The following is a 17,508-nucleotide window of genomic DNA, read 5'->3' as shown; positions in this document are numbered from 1 at the left end:
AATTTAATTTTAATAAAGCCAATGATATCAATAACCATGCACGGAGAGAAATATTCAGTAAAAATTACGGAACAATTCGCGTAATCCGCAATGGGGAATCGTTTTCCGGAAATTTTTACAGGAATGGAAGAGAAGAAATCTGAAATGTTCAGTGAATTTTCAGGTTCATCACCGAACAAAGTACGAAATTGTCACGTAATTTTTCCCGAAGAAGTAAAATCTTACAGAAACTTGCCGACTTATTGTGCCTCCAAAATCAAAAATTCTTGAACGTTCAACAATTTTTATGAAGCTGGTGAGTTATTTCTACGTTTCGTTCATCATTGGGGAAAAATTACGGAACGACTTGTCCCCACAGCGGTGAGTCATCAGACGGGTGGTTAATTTTTACAGAACAGACCGTAGAATTTACGTGGCGATTCGTACAAGTTCAGTTCCGACTCCCACTTTTTATTGAATTTTACTTCGCTCGAGGATTACGTTTCGAAACGTAATTTTTACGTTTTTCTGCTGGTAATTTTTATTGAATTTTTCTCTCCGTGTGTCCGCGAAGCCCTCAAAACTGAAATGACAGTGATTTCGCATTCCCAGGTGAGTTTCAACAATTGAGGGAGAAGCAGCAGATCGACGAAGATCTGCGGGGATATCTCGACTGGATAACTCAGGCTGAGGACATTGAGACAGAGCATGACGAGCCTAGAATGCAGAGTAGAAAGTCCAAGCAACAGAATGAAATGGAGAGTACAGACAGGCTCGAGGGCGATGAGGAGGGTGCGCGTCAGGAGTCTGTGTGGGGAAAAAATCGAAAAACTTGGGCAGATATCAACAAGCACATGCGAAAAGGATGCCGCAGGGCGGTTAAATCACAAGTTTTCTACTGGCTGATTATTGTTCTTGTGTTTCTCAACACAGCTGTACTGGCCACCGAGCATTTTCGCCAGCCAGACTGGCTCGACTGGTTTCAAGAGTACACTAATATGTTCTTCGTTGCTCTTTTCACCATGGAGATGACACTGAAAATGTACAGTTTGGGGTTTCAGGGGTATTTTCTATCGTTATTCAATCGTTTTGATTGCTTCGTTGTCATTGGTTCAATCAGTGAAATGATACTCACGAATACGGAGGTCATGCCACCACTTGGGGTCTCGGTACTTCGGTGTGTCAGGCTTCTCAGGGTCTTCAAGGTCACCAAGTACTGGAGATCGCTGTCGAATTTGGTGGCTTCGCTGCTTAATTCTATACAGTCTATCGCCTCGTTGCTGCTGCTGCTCTTTCTTTTCATCGTGATTTTTGCGCTGTTGGGGATGCAGGTAGGGTTGAGTGATTTTTATGTTTTATAGAAAATTCAACCCTAAATTGGTCACCATACAATTGACTGGTTAACCGGAAACATTCGAAAAAATTGAACTTCGTCAATTGAAGTGCCTAGAGAATTATAATAATTTTGAGAACAACACATTTCCCGAAATTCCTAAAGAAAACAAATTAATTCGAATAGGTGAATTATTTTTTCTCAAGTTAAATGAAATTGCCCATCACACGACGTTGCCGGAAACTCACTGGACGCGCCCGTGCGGTGTAGAGTGAATTCGGCAACGCTTGGACGTAACTAATACGGCGGGGAATCCCCGCAAAAGTGACCAGAGTCGCGTGGTCGCGTGTGGTGACCAGACTACGGTTGATAGAAGAATAGAATCAACAGTTTTGCGCGTTTTTCACGCTCTAATTTTTGTCTTCACTCACAAAAAAAGAACATTTGATTCAAGTATATTTTATACTTAATTGGGGGATGGGTATTTCAATTCGAAGATGATTCTTTTGTATCAGGCCGGGTTGCAGCAAGCCCTCTTAAGTGTAATATAAGGGTCAGGCACTGAGTGTCGGAATATAAGGGTCAAAAAATGGAGGTTAAAAAATGAGGGTCAGAATATAAAAGTAAAAAAAGTGGGTGTCAGGCAATGAGGGTCTAAATATGTCACATATTATGCTTGATCCCCGTTTTGAGCCCTTATATGACCCTCATTGCCTGACACCCACTTTTCTTACTTTTATATTCTGACCCTAATTTTTTGACCCTAATATTCTGACCCTCATTCCTTCACCTTTACATTCAGGCCCTCAGTTTTTGACTCTAATATTCCGACCCTCATTTTTTAACCTCCACTTTTTGACCCTGATATTCTCACACTTAGTGTCTGACCCTTATATTACACTTGAGAGCGCTTGGTATAACCCGGGCTGATATGAAATAATCCTGGAATCTAATTTTGTCTTTTCAAGCGAATGCTTCAAGTTTTCTGCTGAATTTTTTCATGCATGTGATGAAGATGGAATTTTCAGGTCTTCGGGGGGAAATTCAACTTCGATGATCTCCAGGACAAACCACGCAGCAATTTCGACAGCTTCTGGCAGAGTTTGCTGACAGTGTTTCAGATACTGACGGGGGAGGACTGGAATGCCGTCATGTACGTGGGAATTCGGGCTTACGGGGGTGTTGCCAGTCATGGGATACTTGCCTGTGTTTACTTCATCATTCTTTTCATCTGCGGAAACTGTATCCTCTTTCCATCAATGCATTCTATTACGCAGTTAAGTCGTAAAACTGGAGACTTCGAGGGGTCGATTCGCGGAGATGGGTTGGATGGGATAATTGTCTTGAGAACCTTGTTCTGAGCGAAATGGGCTATGAGCAGAGGGTTATAAAGGATCCATCAAGATTACGGCCCGTTTTTCATTCAAATCTCTCAATTCCCATTGAATACGCAATTATTCAAATGACAAAATTGATAGGAAAACCTAGCGAATTCTATTGAAAATCCTGCAGCATCACTTCGCGCTTTTTTCTACTGAAAGTGTCCGATAGAAAGGAGAAATTTCTGTAGGAATTCTACGATATAAATTTTATATATTTTCTTCCCTCCATATTTCTTCTCCTTTTATTGAAAGAATCAAGCAAACGTACTAGGAAAATTTGAGCTGACGAATTTTTGTAAAAAAAAGATCTCAATACACTGAATTTTCCTCAGCAAAACACGAAACTTTAGACATCCTTCTGAACGTCTTTTTGGCCATCGCTGTAGACAATCTCGCTGACGCCGATCAGCTGACAGCCGTTGAGAAAGATGAAGAGAACGACAAGTCCCACAGTGGTTCACCCGCTCGTGATGAATTGAGCGGTGAAGAGTGTGTTCACGATGACGAAGACGTTGGTGATATCACCAGTGGGGAAGAGGATCCCGGGACTGATGTTGAGCAATATGAGAACGATGGGGACGATTACGAGGGACAAGACACTGAGGGCTCCAAAGATGGACACGAGGATGGTGGGCATAAAGTCAGAATTAATGTTGAATCTGATGACGATGGTTACGAACATTTTGCACCAGATGAAGGGGAAGACGATTACGATCACATGGAGATGGATGAGATTGAGGGGGGACCGGAAGTCGTTTCGGCGAGGCCCAGAAGAATGTCTGAGTACAATATGGCCACTGAGAAGCCGCCCATACCCGAGGGCTCGTCCTTCTTCTTATTCTCGAAGACCAATAGATTTCGAGTTTTCTGTCATTGGTTCTGTAATCACAGTTACTTTGGCAATTTTATTCTTGCCTGTATTATGATTTCTTCGGCTATGTTGGCTGCTGAGGATCCTCTCAATGCCACCTCTGAACGGAATGTTGTAAGATGAAGCATGAAGTTTTCTTTAGTTTTTTAGATTTTTTTTTCGGGGAATATCCAAGTGGAATGTGGGCTGCAACGGAGAGAATTGACTGGACATTAATGAATGTTAAGTGTGCATTGAGAATTCCTCAATCCAAGATCCCCAAAATATTTAAAATATTATACTCCAGATCCCTTCGGAAACATTTTTCTCGTTATTTTACACAAATGGTGCAATTTTTTATGCAAAGAAAACAACAAAATTAGCTATGTGCATTTGAAAAAACGACACATTTTGTGTGTGTTGATAGAATTGAGATTAAAAATCCTACACGGAGAAAAAAAATGAGCATAAAAACTGCTACGCTACCGGTATTTTGCCGGGGGAGTTCATAAAATGAGTGAACTCCGTGATTTTTCCTTCGGCGCACAAGAAAATGTATTTTCTTTCACCGTCATTTTTACGACGTCTCAACAGAATCGAATTTACGGTAAAACTCTCGAGGAAACCGGTAAAATGACTGCGAAATGTAAGAAGTTATTCTGTGCGTCGAAATCAAATTATCTGGAGGCTGCAGGAATTAGAGATAGGGGGGTTTTGGGCTAATGGACCATTTTGAAGTTGAAATAAAAAGAGGTTTTGTAGGAGAGTTTTTTTGCAGGAAAAATCACTTTCCTACAAATTTCATGCGATACAGTTACGCTCTCCTAATTCGCTTCCCTCACAGTCATGTCTATATTACACCATCAGAAGTTTGTTGTAATTGATTGAGAAGAGTTCCGAAAATTGTCCGGATATTCCCGATTAAACGGGAAACATTTTCTGAACAGTCTGTGTAATCGGATTCTTTCGAAAATTCTTTATCGATATGAATGTGAAATCGTATTTTTCCCGATTTTTTCATGCCACGGGCACCCTTCGTCGGAATCAAGTCTTGCGATCGCCAGTCTAGGGTAAGCTACCCAGTAGATGGACACTGCCCTATAGACGGACGAGCTATTTTAAATAGGGAATTACGAAAAAAATACTGAAATGGAAATTGTTGCTTTGAATTTTCACCAACTGTTGTGATCCTTAACCCCTGAATGGCGATTTTTTTGATTAATTTTATTTAGATTGCTAGAAAACTAACGTTCATCTACTGGGAAGTTTACCCTATTTCCAATTCTTTTCTCTTCATGTACTGACACCATTTTTTTACGTATGAAAAAATTGAATAGAAAAACCCAGTGCTTTCTCTCAGAAATTGAAAGAAAAATTTTAATTTGTCCACTTGGATATTCAATTCCCCAGCCACAACATCTCAATTACCCCCAATGCCTTCCAGATATTGAATCATTTCGATTATTTCTTCACAACCGTATTCACCATCGAAATTTGTTTAAAAATGGTATCATACGGCTTTGCACTGCACGACGGTGCATTCTGTCGTTCGGCCTTCAACCTGCTGGATCTCCTAGTAGTCTGTGTCTCCCTGATATCCATAGCATGGAGGTGAGTAAATAAATATAAACATGAAATTAGTTTGAATGAAATCAGCTGTATGACACAAGTTGAATGAAATGAGGTGGAATAGGATCAGCGATGAAAATCCCGTGAAATGGGAAATCCCGTGAACTGTGCATTATCATGGCATTTGAATTTCAGATCCAGTGCAATTTCCTTCGTTAAAATTCTACGTGTGCTGCGCGTTCTCAGACCACTGCGTGCCATCAACCGAGCCAAAGGCCTTAAGGTATGAAAAATATATTTAAAATACTCGTCTATGGACACTTGTCAATCCATTGGAATAATTATCTCATCAACTCGAGTTTAAAGTTATTTTGTGCTGTCACCAGAGCTGCTGAGTATATTTTTACACCAGTCAAATTAGCCAAGTAAACTCTTCTATTCTAGAGTTTAGTCATATACAATAGAATGATAATATTGCCAGATGGGTTAGTTGGGTACTGAGGGGAATAGGTCAGGGGTCAATTTGAGGAAAATATAAGGTAGATGAAAGAGAGTAACTCGATAGAATAGTTCAGCGGCGAAGTGGCAGAACGAGATGAGTCAATTTCACTTCGGGGGCTATTTTTTAATAGTATTTTTGAGTCTTGGAGAGGTGAAGTGATTTTTTAGTGAATTTTGACGAAACTCTTCATTAAATAGAATGGAACTGGATCAATTTGCGAACTTTTCTTGCGCAAATTCAAGAAAAAAATAAAAATAAAAATACTACTAAATAATCTAGTGTTTTTTGGCGCCAATTCTATTGAAGATGATGCAGCTTCACTGCGTCATTTAAAAAATGTCAATAGGTTTTTATTTTTTCATTGAAATTCATGGGAATAAATTTCCCAATTTCTTTCCTTTTTTAAAATTTCAGTTGAACGAAATTCAACTGATTTTTTCTATGAAATAGTTTTCATTGAACATTTTTCACAGAAAAAACGCGCAGTGAAGCTGCGGAATTCTTCACTAGAATCGACAGAAACATAATAGAATTTTCAGTAGATAGATTTTCAAATGATAATTAACTTATACACTGAGAGAAAAAATTATTTCTGAGAATATTTGATGGAGTTCAACAGATTTACTTGAGGGAAATTAACCATCCCGACAGGAGGAAATTTACGATCTTCCACAAAAATTAAATTTTTGTCGTGATCATCACAAATACCCCTGGAAGAATTCGAACTGCTGGCAGGAAAAAATATAATCTATTGCACGACAATCATTTGATCTGAGAGAACTCCATAGGTTTATACCATAGAAAGAATACATTGACGAGGAAAGAATATTTTTTCCCCAAAAAATTGTCCCCTCGAAATTATTTAGTTTTGCCAATAACAGAGTTTTCGGCAAGAAGATTTCAGTTTCCTCTTGAAATTATCGTTTGTTCCACGGAAATTATAAGTGTTTATTGGACAAAGAGGTACACTACTCAATAACATTCACTTGATAAAACCGGAGCCTCATATAATTCTCTGTAGAACGAATGTATTTACCCGAAAGACATATGAATGTCTCACGAGAACAATTTCTACTACGAAAATTATCATGTTTTGGTGGAAACTTTCTTTTTGTCCCCAAGTAAATTGATTCAATACGACAAAAGATCTCTCCAGGGGAAATTATGAAGATAAAGTTCAGGGCCATATTCCGGTCAGTCGCAGGGATAAATAAGAAAAATAAAAAATCCAACAAACCCAAATCGAAACTCAATAATTCACTCATCTCATTCTACCACTCCCCCACTGAATACCACAACTAATATTGATAAATTAGCACGTAGTCCAATGCGTCATCGTAGCAGTAAAGACTATCGGAAACATAGTCCTCGTCACCAGCCTCCTGCAGTTCGTCTTCGCCGTTATCGGCGTCCAACTCTTCAAGGTAGGCCGTAAAGGCATCACCAGGACTTCCGCGTTTTTTTTTCATTTTCATGTGTTACATTTTTATTCAACACTCTAATAATTCCATCACCCCTAGAACTGTCTCATTCCCCGCCCTTTTGTTTTCACATTACCCCGTTTTCTACTATTTACTATGAGTGTTTCTGTTACTGCACCCCCTCTGATTCTTAATCCCTGTCGAATTTTTTTTCACCTCCTTTAATTTACGATTTAATTTTTGGTATGAAGACGTATCTCTCCCAATGCACCTTTCGGCTTTCGAATTTTATTTATCACTTTGAGATGTTTTTGTTTGATTTGATGGAAGGATATCACGCGCATTTCAATACTGCATGCATATCCCATAGTTTATCGTTGCAGTGGTGTGTTTCGCTACATTAACATGACAGTACGTGCGATAAAATTTCGTAGAAAAACCTAGCGAATTCGCTGGAAAATTCTGTTGCGTTTCTATTGAATTTTCTTTTTTTTTGGCTTATTGTACTCATAAAATTTTGCAGCGCGTCTGCGTGTTTTTCTCCGTGAAAATGTTCAATGGAAAATATTCGATTTTTCTGTGGAATTTATTTTACTGAGATATTTTCTGTAGAAATTCATCGGTTCAAATTTTTTACGTTTTTTGCTTCATTTTATCGATAAAAAGTGGAACAAATAAAGTAAAAAGAACTTGGAATTTTAAATAGAAGTTCAATAGATATTTAATAGAATGTTCTATAGAATTCGCTAGAAAATTCTATTGGATTTCTATTGAACTTTCAGTTAGTTTTTGACCGAGTCTATTGAAAAATTCAGTTTATCTGCGCTTTTTTTCCGATAGAAATGCTCCATTGAAAACATTCTATAGAAAAAATCAATAGAATTTGATTTTTCTATACAATTTATTCTATTGAGATAATTTTTATACATAAAAATTCATTGACTCAAATGAAGAAAATTCATTCTATTGGTATATTCTATGAAATAATTTCCACTGGACATCATTTCTATAAAAAAACGCACTATAGCTGAGGAATTTTTTTATAGAATCAGGCTAAAACTAATAAAATTTTCGTTAGAAGTTCAATAGGAATTCAATAGAATGTTGTATCGAATTCCCTAGAAAATTCTATTGGATTTCTATTGAACGTTCAATTAGTTCTTGACCGAGTCTATTGAAAAATTCAGTTTATCTGCGCTTTTTTTCCGATAGAAATGCTCCATTGAAAACATTCTATAGAAAAAATCAATAGAATTTGATTTTTCTATACAATTTATTCTATTGAGATAATTTTTATACATAAAAATTCATTGACTCAAATGAAGAAAATTCATTCTATTGGTATATTCTATGAAATAATTTCCACTGGACATCATTTCTATAAAAAAACGCACTATAGCTGAGGAATTTTTTTATAGAATCAGGCTAAAACTAATAAAATTTTCGTTAGAAGTTCAATAGGAATTCAATAGAATGTTGTATCGAATTCCCTAGAAAATTCTATTGGATTTCTATTGAACTTTCAATTAGTGTTTGACCGAGTCTGTTGAAAAATTCAGCTTATCTGCGCGTTTTTTCAATAGAAATGCTCCATTGACGATATTCTATAGAAAAGATCAATAGAATTCGATTTTTCTATACAAATTATTCGATTCAGACATGTTCTATACATAAGAATTACTGAAAATGGCTTCATGAAAAGAGAAATGAAATGAAGTGAAGAAAATTCATGGCGAGGAATTTCCATGGAAAAAATGTCGATAGAAAAAGTGCTATAGAAATATGGTATTCTATTGACTTCTTCCATGAAATACTTTCCATTGGACATAATCTCTATAAAAAAAACGCATTAAACCTGCGGAATTCCTCAATATAATCAGCCCGGCAGCCACCAAAATTTCCAACAAAAATTCACTAGAAATTAAATAAAATTTCCCATCGAATTCGCTCTGTTAATCTACGAAATTTCTTCGTGCTTGAGAAAATATTGGTTTTTGATTATCGGATTAATGTGGCCGTGCTGAACGAAATTCTCAGAGTATGAATTATATTTTGTCTTGTGTAGCTAAGTGATACAATAGGATAATGTGCCGACAGGTGCATTGCCGAGGGTAGAACCGGTATAATATAACTAGAAAGGCTAGACGAATTGGATGGATGGCGAGGGCTCGATCCGAAGGAGCTTTATGACTGCTCTTAAGTGATTAAAGTTCAATTAATCCGATTAATTCAATTCGCAAGAGTGGAATTACTTGTATCCCCCTTTTTTTCGTGAATAAATACCTAGTACCTTCAAGGCCCCGCCCCTTACTCAACTAACTCACAGTACGAGCAAATTTTGCAGTGCCCCATACATTAATGACTAATGATGTTCCTGTTCAACAACAACCTTATCTCTTTTTTTTTGTTTGTTCCACCTACCTGTGTCTGCCTACTCCGTGTACCAACTTGACAAACTCAACTTCCTGCTGTACCTCGCCCTGCTCGATAAAAAAAAAACAATCCCAACGTAAATCTTGCGATTTAATAAAACCATCGACAATGTGGAAATAATGAACGATGAAATATAAAAGTATGTAGTCAAGTGTGTGATTGTCGCCATTAAAACAATCGGCAATATTATGTTGGTTACCTACCTCCTACAGTTCATGTTCGCTGTTATCGGGGTACAGCTGTTTAAGGTAAAACATATGAGCACGTAAAACAATTAGTTTTTTTTAAGTTCGTTGTAGTGTAAATATGTGGAGTATTTTAGTTTGAAAGCATGTGGCACTTTTAAATAGTTTTTTGGGGGGAGGGGGCCGTGGGATAGTCTTGAGTGGGATGGCACGCATGATTAAGTTTAGTAGAAAAATCTCGCGCTTTCCCTGAGCAATTTCATTGAATTTCTATTGGAACTCGATAAGAATTGTCTTGAAGGCTTGTTAGAACTTTATTTTAATTTTTTGTTGGTTTTTTTGGGCCATTTCTAGGGGAGTTATGTAACTTTACGCGTAGGATTTTGTTGAAAGGCAATTTTATTTTTTTATGGGAATTGTTGGACGTTGATTTTCTAATGTTTTTCCGCTATATTTTTATTTATTTCTGATAATAAAATTCAAGAAAAAAACACTTGGGAAAATATATGCAGGAATTATTGAGAAAAAATTGCAACAGAATAAGTTATATTGAAAAATCAACATCTATAGAATTTTTTTTTGTGCATAAATGTCTTTAAGAATAATTTTTGATGAAACTGGAGCAGAAAACAAATAAAAACATTCTATAGAATTGTAATAGAACTGCAATAGAGTTCTTATAGAGTTCCAATAGAAATTAAGTAGAATTTCTTGGAGAAAGCGCTAGGTTTCTCTATTAATTTTCATCGGAAATTACATTTTTTAGAGTTTTTTGAGATGAGAAAGGACATTTCAGTGGGAATTGATCGAGTTTACTCGTTAAATAGAAGGCATCGATTGACAAAAATAATCATAGAAAAATCTAGCGAATTTGATAGAAAACTCTATTGAATTAGCTTTTGACCAATTCTATTGAACAACTTTACTGCGCGCTTTTTAAATATTGAATGTCTAATAGAATCTGTTTTATTTAAAAATCCAGTAGAGTTCCGTTTTTCTGTACAACTGTTTCTATTGAGTCATTTTCTGCAGGAATTCCTTGACATAAATTTTCTCAGTTTTGTCGAGCCGAGGGATTTCTATAAAAACCTAAAATATTTGTGAAAACATCGCGGAAGACAAATGTTAAATGTAAAATACCAAATATGTTCCATCAAATATCTATTAAAACTAGCGCAGTAAAATTGAATAATTCTGAATAGAGTTTTCTAGCGAAAGCGCTCGGCTTTCTGCAGAATAATTCATTCTTGAAAATTCGAATGACAATTTTTTGCATTATTAAATTTAAAAAATAGGAAAATTGCAATTCAATAATTTTTTTCGTGCATTTATTACAAAAAATATCCCACTCAGCTATCCCTCCATACAAAAATATCGATGAATTACCAAGTCTTGCAACTGGCTTCCAAGTAAAACTAGACTTATCGATGTGTAAATATATACAATGTATCAATTAGAAGAGAAGAATAGGGTTTTTTCTGCACGGAGAAAACAGTTGGGGAAAAATTACCCAACAAATCGAGTAATCGTGGAGCGCAATTCAGTTCAACGTGTCTATGACTATTCGAGGGAAAAAATGCGAGACGAATGGTGATTTTTTTCTCATCTCATGACATGAGAATTCCAAAAAAAATTGCAGCGAACGTGAATAATTACTCAGTCTCCCTGAATTTTTTTATAGAGGAGCAGGATCATCTCTCCCAAACACTACAATAAATTTTATGTGTACAGAAAATTATCCTGCACTGGAAGCCGTAATTTTTTCATCCTCGATGTAATATTTTCACTGAACTAATCGTAAGAAATCCTCCACTAAAAGTATTTTTCATTGAAAAACATTTCCTTCCACACACCGTTAGAAATTTCTTGAAATTTCAGTCACAATGTCATCTGAATTTTCAATATTGTGAGTTTGACTTCAATTTCAAATGAAAATGTTCACTAAATTTCTCATTCATCTAGAAAATTCAAGAAAATTGGGTTTTTCATGTTAAAGAATCATTTTTTCAGATTTTTCAAATTCATCGTGAACATCGAACATCACATACAATTTAATTTTCAATAGATTGAAAATTCAGAGAAGTTATTGCCTGAAATTGACCTGAAAGTCGATAACTACTTGAATATTTAAGAAATTAACTAACTCGTCATAGAAAAATTCTCCAGAAATTTCATGTAACTTTGTCATTGTTAAAAATTTCAAGCTTTTTCAATTAAAATTACAAGCGTAATTTTTTAACAGTACAATTACCTTTCGCACAATAAACTTTTCCGCGATTTTCTAGATAATTTTCCCCCACCTTTTCTCTCCGTGTACTACAAGTCACGATATTAATAAGTGTTATGAAACAATATGTATTCCTTTGATGTCCGCAGATGCATGAATTTATGGTACAACCAAGAGAATGCGAATACGTCGAAAGGGGGCAAGTTTCGTGTGACAGCGACACCCTCTGGAATTCATTAGAGAGCTCATTATCTCAATAGCTTTGTCTGTCAATTGAATATTTATTTCCTCATGTTTGATGATAAAAAAAAATTTGACCTAGTGATTAATCGACACACGTTTATCGGATCCGTTCGCACCATCACATCTTATATCGCGCATAGTATCGAAAAAATCAAGTACTGCTGATACTACGAGTTTTTCACAAGCCGTTGACTATTGTACGAGACATTCAGGAATGCTTGACATCAATGAATTTCGTTTGCACGCGCATTAATTTTTAATAATCTTCTGGTTTCATATCTTCGCATTTCAAGCACGAGTGCACTCGACGCTTCCACGGAAAGCGATTTATTAATTTTTTTCTTTTGTTCGCGTAATGGTTTGCAGTTCTCCATGTTTTGCAATATTCTTTCGCAATTTGCAATTACGTTGTTATGATGTTATTTACGATATTGTCTTCATCGCAGGGGAAATTCTTCTCGTGTAATGACGAATCTAAGATAACGGAAGCTGAATGCCAGTGAGTTTTTATTACGGGATAAATCATTTAGTTGGAAAAACTAGCGTTTTTTTTGAGAAATTGTAATGCTCTTGGATTGGAGCGGTATGAGAATTCTTGGGCATCAATTTTTTTTTATTGCATTTTGGGAACGAGAAATAAAAAATATGCAGCGGGAAAATCTCGCGAAATTAATGCTTAGGAATTTCTGGGAAGAAACGCGAAACAGAATAATTCATACCAGGAATCCACGTATGGAAAAATTCAATAGAAAATTTAGCTAATTCGCTAGAAATTTCTATTGGAATTCTATTGAAAAATTCTAGTTGTTTTTTGCACTGATTCTATTGAATATTCGATAAAACAAAGTCAATAGATTTCAAATTTCCGTTTCAAGTTTTCTCTTGAGATTCTTTCTATAAGAATGCTTGGACATAAATTTTCCACTCCATAAGTTTTTTCCACTCCGATTCTGCCCAATAATTCTAATAGAAAAAATCTCAAGAGAAAAATTCGAACAGAAATGCAAAATATATTGAATTTTTCATCAGCACAGAAACAAGTAGACATTTTCAATAGAATTGTAATAGAAATCCCATAGAATTGGCTAAGGGTTTCTACTGAATTTTTTCATGCGTGTCGACAAAAATTGTTACTAAGTAATTTTAAAAGAAGTTTGCAATGAATTAATCACAGTTCCTTTTTTATTTAAATGTGAAAATAATTTTTAATTCTCAGATATAATTAAATAATTAATTCTAAATATCTGAATACCATTTTTCAATGAATCAAATGATGATCATTGTTGCGAAGTTAATTCCTGATTTATAAAATATTTGAAAAATTGTACAATACAGTTACCTGAGTTTATATGTAATAAATAATTTTACTTCTGTATTATAATTTTGCGTATCGCGGATTCATACAGAATAATTGAAATTCAGTGACTTTGCCTACCAAACATCTATAAAAATCGGGGCAATCGAGCATCGAACAGATTTTTAAAAATAAAATTCTCATTGATTTTCTCTGAAAGAGCGCTGGGTGTTCCTGCTAACTATTTTCACACGTGAAAAAGTCATGTAAGCGTCGTTTCATTGAGATTTTTTTGAATCTTTAGTGGCACGTATTTGGTTTATGAAGAGGGAAATATCAACAGACCAGTCATGAAAGAGAGATTGTGGACGCGAAATCGTTTTCATTTTGATGATGTGGCTAAAGCCATGTTGACGTTATTCACAGTATCAACGTTTGAGGGGTGGCCATCGTAAGTAAAACATGATAAGAAGATGTCATTTATAAAGATGAGTAATTTAGAAGGGAAGTATAGACGCCCGAAAAATTTTCATGGAAAAACTTTGCGAATTCGATAGAAAATTTTATTGGATTTCTATTGACGAATTATTTTCAGCCGATTCTATTGAAAATTTTCGGAGATCTTTGCTTTTTTTTAACAGAAATATTCAATAAAAAATATTCCATAGAAACATTCAATTGATTTCGTTTTTTCTGGACAACTTATTCCGTTGAGATATTTTCTACAGAAATTCCTAGGCTCAAATTTTCCAAGTTTTTTTAATTCAATTCTTTCCGTGAAAAGAGAAGAATAGAGTGAAAAAAAATCTGAAAATTCATATCGAGAAATTACTGCAGAAAATGTCTCAATAAAAAAATTGAATTCTACTGATTTTTGGAATAGAATAGTATCTGTTGTATATTGTCCCTAAAAAACGCACAGTAAAACTGCAAAATTCTGAATAGAAATCCAATCGAATTTCCTATCGAATTCGCTCGGTTTTTCGATGAAATCTTTTCGTGCGTGTGACAAAAATCCTTAGAAATATCTTTATGACATTATAATAATTAATTTTTCACACTGAAATATAATCAAAAAACAGTGTAAATGTGGCTAAACATGATGAAGTTGTCACCCAGTCTAATCCTGAATCAACTTTCAGACTCTTATACGTCTCAATCGACTCAAATCGTGAAAACTACGGACCAATCCATAACTTTCGCCCAATAGTAGCAGCCTACTACATAATATACATAATCATCATAGCATTCTTCATGGTAAACATATTCGTGGGTTTCGTCATTGTGACATTTCAAAACGAGGGTGAACAAGAGTACAAAAATTGTGGATTGGAGAAGAACGAGGTGAGCTCCGAGGCTTTTGCCGAGGCACGAGAATTTACCGAAAAATCGTATTACTCGGATCGCTGAGCGATAAATTTTTTCTAGCGTAACTGCATCGAGTTTGCACTGAAAGCCAAACCGGTACGTCGATACATACCGAAACACCGAATTCAATACAAGGTCTGGTGGTTTGTGACGTCCCAGCCATTTGAGTACACCATTTTTACTCTCATCATCATCAATACCATAACACTTGCCATGAAATTCTACAATCAGCCGGATCCGTATACACATGCTCTCGACGTACTCAATATGATCTTCACTGCGGTTTTTGCGCTTGAGTTTGTCTTCAAACTCGCGGCATTTCGGTTCAAAGTGAGTGGAAAATTATGAGTAGTGAATATTTTTTCAGATGGGCTTTTAATTTTATTCACTTAAAAAATGATTTATTTGAACCGAATGAGAATCTTTATTTGACATTTGTTTATTCATTACAACAATTCTTGTTAGAAATGGATTAACTTTTGTTTACTTCTTTCAAGAGACGAGATTTGATTGTATCAAATAAACAATTTGTTTCAAATAAATCATTTTTGGAAATCAAATAAACAATTTATTCATTTCAAGTGAAGAGTTTTCTCATTTTACGAAAATCATTTTTTCATTTATTTATTTCGATATAGGCGGGTCATGTAAACAAAGGGCGTATTCGCAGTTTTGGGAGTTTTCGAAAGCATTTTCTGATCATTTTTTTTTATTATTCTTACATTGCTGTTCCGTAAAATTTGTAAATCATTAGAACCAAATAAATTTTTATTAACCCTAGTCTAGTCACCGAACGCGACCCTGCGACTTGGTCACCTCCGCGGGGATTCCCCGCCGTGTTACTTAGGCTTTAGCGTTGCCAAATTCACTTTACACTGTCCGGACGCGTTTAGCGAGTTTTCGGCAACGTCGCGTCGTGGGCAATTTCATTTAACATCGGAAAAAATAATTTATCTATACGAAATCATTTGTTTTCTTTAGGAATTTTGGGAAATATGGGGCTTTAAAAACTACTATAATTTTTTCGACACTTCAATTGACAAAGTCAATTTTTTTTCAATTTTTCCGGATAGCCGGTCAATTGTAATTGAAGAAAAACGACGCGCGGCGGGGTTTCCTCATAGGGTGGCCAATCTAGGGTTAAATCCCGAGTGAATTATCGTACGAATGTCATCTCGATTGTTCTTCATAATGTAAAATATATCAAATTTCTATTGGTTTTTACGTCACCCAGGAGTCTCTAAAAATTATGATTGTGCAATCAAAAAAGTAGAAAGAAAAACTGAACATACTCAAAGAGCGTTTTTAATAAAGATTTAGAAATAAGTCCGATAGAGAGGAAATGGTGAATGGATAATTTAGCATGGTAACTCACGACCTGACAGCCATCAGATACATCAAATTATTAATTTACAATTTCCTCCCTATTGGTTTTATTTCCCAATATTATTCAAAAACGCTCTTTGAAAGTGTTCATTTTTTCCAACGTTTTTTTGATTGTACAATCATAAGTTTCGGAGACTCCAGGGCTGTGTTAAACTGAATAGCAATTGGCGATCATTTCAGCTTTCACCCGGGTCTTGAGTTCAAAGAAAAGAATTATTCAATTCAAATAAAGAAATATTATTCGTATAAAAAAAAGCTTATTTGGTATTAATAAAGAATTTTAAAAATTAAAAAAAAAGAAAAAATAGAAAGAAAGAATTAACGAATGAAAAAATAAAAATTATCATGCCCTCCAGAATTACTTCGGAGACGCCTGGAACGTTTTCGATTTCATCATAGTGCTGGGAAGCTTCATCGACATTGTATACTCCGAAGTGAATGTAAGTACCTCCTAAAAGTACCTCAAATCACATATGCAAAACCAAGAACACGGGGTCAGACCCCAAATGTACATACGTAATCATTTTCTCCACATAGCCAAAGAACCGACCATGCCACAGTTCACAATGTTTAATTTAATTTTTATATTTCTTTATGCGTCACATTTCTTTCCTTTCTAGGCACGACTGCATGTGAAGATGGGAGGTAGCCTCCCCAGCACCGTTAAAACTGTATGTAATGCGCTAAAAAAAATGTATGCGTGCAATTTGCGTGTATGTACTGTGCGCGTATGTGACCCCCAGTGAAGTTAATTCCATCCCTCGTGATGAGCTTTCGTCCACCCTCACACTCCCTGAAATCGCACGTACCGCCGTGTATACCTGTTTATTTATATTTATGTTCAGCCGTGTATTCGTTATGGGAAAGTTCACTTTCTTGAAATTAACGATGTGTGTGTTACCCAGAGCTGGGGACATTTTATGAAAATCACGTGGGAATAGATTTCCACAGGATACACGGAGGGAAATATATTGAGTAAAAATTACGGAACAATTCACGTAATCCGCAAGGGAGAATCGTTTTCCGGCGATTTTTATAGGAATGGAAGAGAAGGAATCTGAAACGTTCAGTGAATTTTCAGGCTCATCACCGAACAAAGTACGAAATTGTCACGTAATCTTTCCCGAAGAAGTAAAATCTTACAGAAACTTTCTGACTTTTTATCCCTCCAAAATAAAAAATTCTTGAACGTACAATTTTTATGAAGCTGGTGAGTTATTTCTACGTTCCGTTTCGTAAAATTTTTCAATCGTTGGGGAAAAATTATGGAACAAATCGTAGAATTGGTTTTTACGGAACAAATCGTAGAATTGACGTAGCGATTCGTACAATTTCA

At 35.6% G+C, this 17,508-nt stretch overlaps 1 protein-coding gene across 1 annotated transcript in view; it reads left to right on the top strand.

The window, feature by feature from the left end:
• Positions 1 to 17,508, top strand: part of LOC107045861 (muscle calcium channel subunit alpha-1) — a 35,245-nt gene that overhangs the window by 5,174 nt on the left and 12,563 nt on the right. The window contains exons 5-16 of the mRNA XM_015268264.1: positions 592 to 1,310; positions 2,341 to 2,554; positions 3,045 to 3,679; positions 4,989 to 5,155; positions 5,309 to 5,396; positions 6,932 to 7,039; positions 12,571 to 12,623; positions 13,723 to 13,869; positions 14,561 to 14,762; positions 14,847 to 15,116; positions 16,529 to 16,612; positions 16,793 to 16,834. Of these exons, the coding sequence (XP_015123750.1) occupies positions 592 to 1,310; positions 2,341 to 2,554; positions 3,045 to 3,679; positions 4,989 to 5,155; positions 5,309 to 5,396; positions 6,932 to 7,039; positions 12,571 to 12,623; positions 13,723 to 13,869; positions 14,561 to 14,762; positions 14,847 to 15,116; positions 16,529 to 16,612; positions 16,793 to 16,834 (2,729 nt within the window). The remainder of the gene's footprint in view (positions 1 to 591; positions 1,311 to 2,340; positions 2,555 to 3,044; positions 3,680 to 4,988; positions 5,156 to 5,308; positions 5,397 to 6,931; positions 7,040 to 12,570; positions 12,624 to 13,722; positions 13,870 to 14,560; positions 14,763 to 14,846; positions 15,117 to 16,528; positions 16,613 to 16,792; positions 16,835 to 17,508) is intronic.

Source organism: Diachasma alloeum, unplaced genomic scaffold, assembly GCF_001412515.2.
Source record: "Diachasma alloeum isolate Michigan unplaced genomic scaffold, Dall2.0 Dall_scaffold_01094, whole genome shotgun sequence".
NCBI lineage: Eukaryota > Metazoa > Arthropoda > Insecta > Hymenoptera > Braconidae > Diachasma > Diachasma alloeum.
Note: the sequence above shows the minus strand (reverse complement) of the source record. Positions and strands in the feature narration are given on the sequence as shown.